A 3,331-nucleotide genomic window follows, 5' to 3' on the forward strand; every position below is an offset into this window, starting at 1 on the left:
AAAAATTGAGGCGCATGCTATCTCTAATCTCTTGATAAAAAGTTGCGATCCATGGATGAAATGAAGTTTACCTTTGTCCAACAATTATACAAGGTATATGTGATTTCCATAAAACAAAAGATACCAATAAAATTTTGGGACATTCCGAATTCAACTTGTGTTCAATTTCTAATTCTAGTCTTTCGTTTTACACCTTTCTTACTAGAATTTATTTGTCTGGGTATTACATTTCAATCCCCATTTATTTTCTTTCATGTGTATTTCTATAGCTAGTTTAGTCACTTTTGCAATATTAATATCTTTATGAAGGTTGAGATATTTTGACACTGCAAGATTTGACAAGCAAAATTGAAGGTATAAGTTAGCCCATGAAGGGTTATCGGGATATCCTGGCCATCCACACAGGACCAAAGTTTGTGCTGGGGGGGGGGGGGGGGGGTGTGTGTGTGCAGTGAAGCAAATACCATTTTCTATTTTCATGTAATGGTGAAATTCATTGATGTATTTGTTGATCTCGTTTTTTACCAGACATAGTAGCGAAACACTTCCTCCGTTCACTATTGATATTTTGAAGTATTCTTCATGATGTTGGAATACTCATGTCCAAGATCGTACACACAAGATCTCTGCTCACGTCACAGTAGTGCATGTTTGAACCGCGGAAAGAAAAGAAAGAGAAGATACGAAAGTTGTGCATTTCTTGGGGGGAGGGGGACTACCTAGCATTTGATAGCATATTTTTGTTGTGTGCATGAGTGGGTTAGCAATGCGCGAGGGGTACTTTCAAAAGAGACGAGACAAACTATTGCTGATGACACAAATGCAATCTACAAAACGCTATTTTCTAAGGAAACAAATGTGATATATTATCTGGGATATGGAGGGAGGGGGCTAACTAGCATCGATAGCATTTTTTTTGTTCTGTGCGTGCATGGGGTCAGCAATGTGTGAGGGGTATTTTCGGAAGAGACGAGGTATACTACCACTGATGATACAAGTGCAATCTACAAAACGATATTTTCTAAGGATATAAATGTGATATGGAGGGTGTGTGTTGGTGTCTTCTCGTACAACTGTCATTCTGAGGCTAAATTCAGGAGAGACATGCAACATGGCTCACATGTCAAGTAGATAGTAATATATTTGTGGGATTCGAATTTATGTGTAGGTCAGTTTGCGCAGACTTTTCTGTTTCTCTTCCGTTTTTCTTCTTTATTATATGTTTCTTTAACTTCATGTTTCTTACTTGGGTTTTTCTAGTTTAATTTTAGGTACGGTGTACCAGCTAACAGTCCAATATAAAAAGGGAAGATTACACCCTAATATGGAGAAATAAACACGCCAAGAGGGGTAACCTATCAACATTGATCTAGTCCCGAATATATTGACGGGAAGAAAGCAACTGTTGATTGGAATGCTTGGTATGTAACATATTTTCATTTTAAATTTTCATTTAGAATTAATTACAGCCCAATCCAACCCACGTACTACTATGCTCCTGTTATAACAAATTCTCATCCTCACAAGCTGACAGGTGTCAATTATTGGGGCATTCTATAAGTTGATTCTACAAGTTCTCTCCGTACAAATGGTAAAAAAATGCTCCACGTTTTCCCATTTTATTAGACAAGAGATTGGAAGATAATTTAGGACAAAGTGGTGAGATAAAAGGAAATGCATTTAACTATATTCAGAATTTTATCTTGAAAACAAATATTTACCTAATATATGGAGCAAAAAAAAAACGGATGGAGAGCAGTGATTGTCACTCTGCATATGATATGTAATGCAATATTTTTCATCTACTTCAATGGTAATGTGTGTCCATGATATCTAACAATTCAGCATTTACATATCAACGTGCATAAGAAAATTCGTAACGGGTTCAAGCCTCTAAAACAACATCCTGTAGGAATCGAAGTAGCAGAACTGAAAGTTCGTGCCATACCTTTTATTTTTTTTCAGATTCAGATATCGACGAAGAACTAGATGTGATGGGTGCATCGAAGATCAACATCCCTCACCGACTCGGTAGGAATAGAGTCGACGACCGACGGTGGCGTCAGGCCGGGATCTTCAAACGGGGGCGGGGAAGGACAGCCGAAGTGTCTGACGGTGTACACCGTAGTGGCCGCGCCAAGACAGCAGAACGCGGTGGTGGCGACGGCGCGTGGTCCACGACCGACTGGCAGGCAGGCGCCGGCGGCGAAGCTGGGAAGGACGTGGCTCCAGAAGTCGTCCTTCTTGCGCGCCGATATCATCGTGTAGTGGAAGATTTCTACGAGGGCGAGATAGGCGGCTGAAACGCCAACAAGGGGGGGCGTGTTTATGCGGACAGACTGAGCGCCGGCGGCGAGGCGCCGGCCACTGGGCGAGTTGTAGATGCCCTTGATGAAGTGGTAAGGGAAGCCAATTATGCCGCCCGCCACGAAGCCGAATCCAGCGGCGTCGATGATGAAGTCCGGGTACGGCGTGATATCGGGGTGAGGCTCCCGCATCCTAGCCGCTGTACGCCTCTACGTCGATGGCGGTGGCGGCAGAAAACCTAGATGTGAAGGAACCGTGGATGGGGGCACCGGCTGCAGTAGGCAGGTTCTCGGATAAAATTCCCTGTTTAGATGTGAACTAGTACTCGTATATCAGACCGATATTCGTACGCCTCCCTCGTCGCCCTGTTTATGTTTCGTGTACTTTACTACTTCCTCCGAGATACATCCATATTGGAGTCAATTAATATGAATCAGAGGGAGTAGGTTACTATTTCCTCTACAAAATACAAAGCTTTAAGTTTGTCTTAATTAAAAGAATCCAAATTTACAGAAAACTATATCAACAACACTAGTATGTACTATAAGGTTTGGTGTTGTATATATATTACTAGCATATTTTCAAAAAAATTGGTCAAACTTAGAGATATTTGACATACATTGATAAAAAAAAGATAATACCAAGAATTTTTATTATTTTGAAATGGATGGAAGACGTGATAAATCACGTAGCAAACGGGATGCGTGATGCGCCAGATTCTTAAACGAGCTACAAATATCACTTCTTTAGCCATCATTTCTTCACGACTTTATACCGTTGTGAACAATGATTTTTTTTTCTTGCGAATGAGCCGAACGAACCTGGATTTGGTGGACATGGGTCTTGGAAGACCCTTTTTTAATATTTGAAAAATGCTAGTTTAAATTTTTAAAAATGAAATAATTTACGTAGGTACATATTACGATGATACTTACTCATGTAAATTTTTTTGAGGCAAAATATGACTGTATATGGCCTACACAAAAAAGAGAAAATAGAAAATTGTATTTCTTTGAACAGTGTA

General features: G+C 40.3%; 1 protein-coding gene across 1 annotated transcript; it reads right to left on the reverse strand.

The window, feature by feature from the left end:
- Nucleotides 1-1,985: 1,985 nt before the first annotated feature.
- LOC127347744 (mitochondrial import inner membrane translocase subunit TIM17-3-like) lies at nucleotides 1,986-2,498 on the reverse strand. Its single transcript, XM_051373904.1, has one exon. The coding sequence runs from the start codon at nucleotides 2,496-2,498 to the stop codon at nucleotides 1,986-1,988; it is 513 nt and encodes a 170-aa protein (XP_051229864.1).
- Between the last annotated feature and the right edge of the window lie 833 nt (nucleotides 2,499-3,331).

Source organism: Lolium perenne, chromosome 4 (assembly GCF_019359855.2).
Source record: "Lolium perenne isolate Kyuss_39 chromosome 4, Kyuss_2.0, whole genome shotgun sequence".
Lineage (NCBI taxonomy): Eukaryota > Viridiplantae > Streptophyta > Magnoliopsida > Poales > Poaceae > Lolium > Lolium perenne.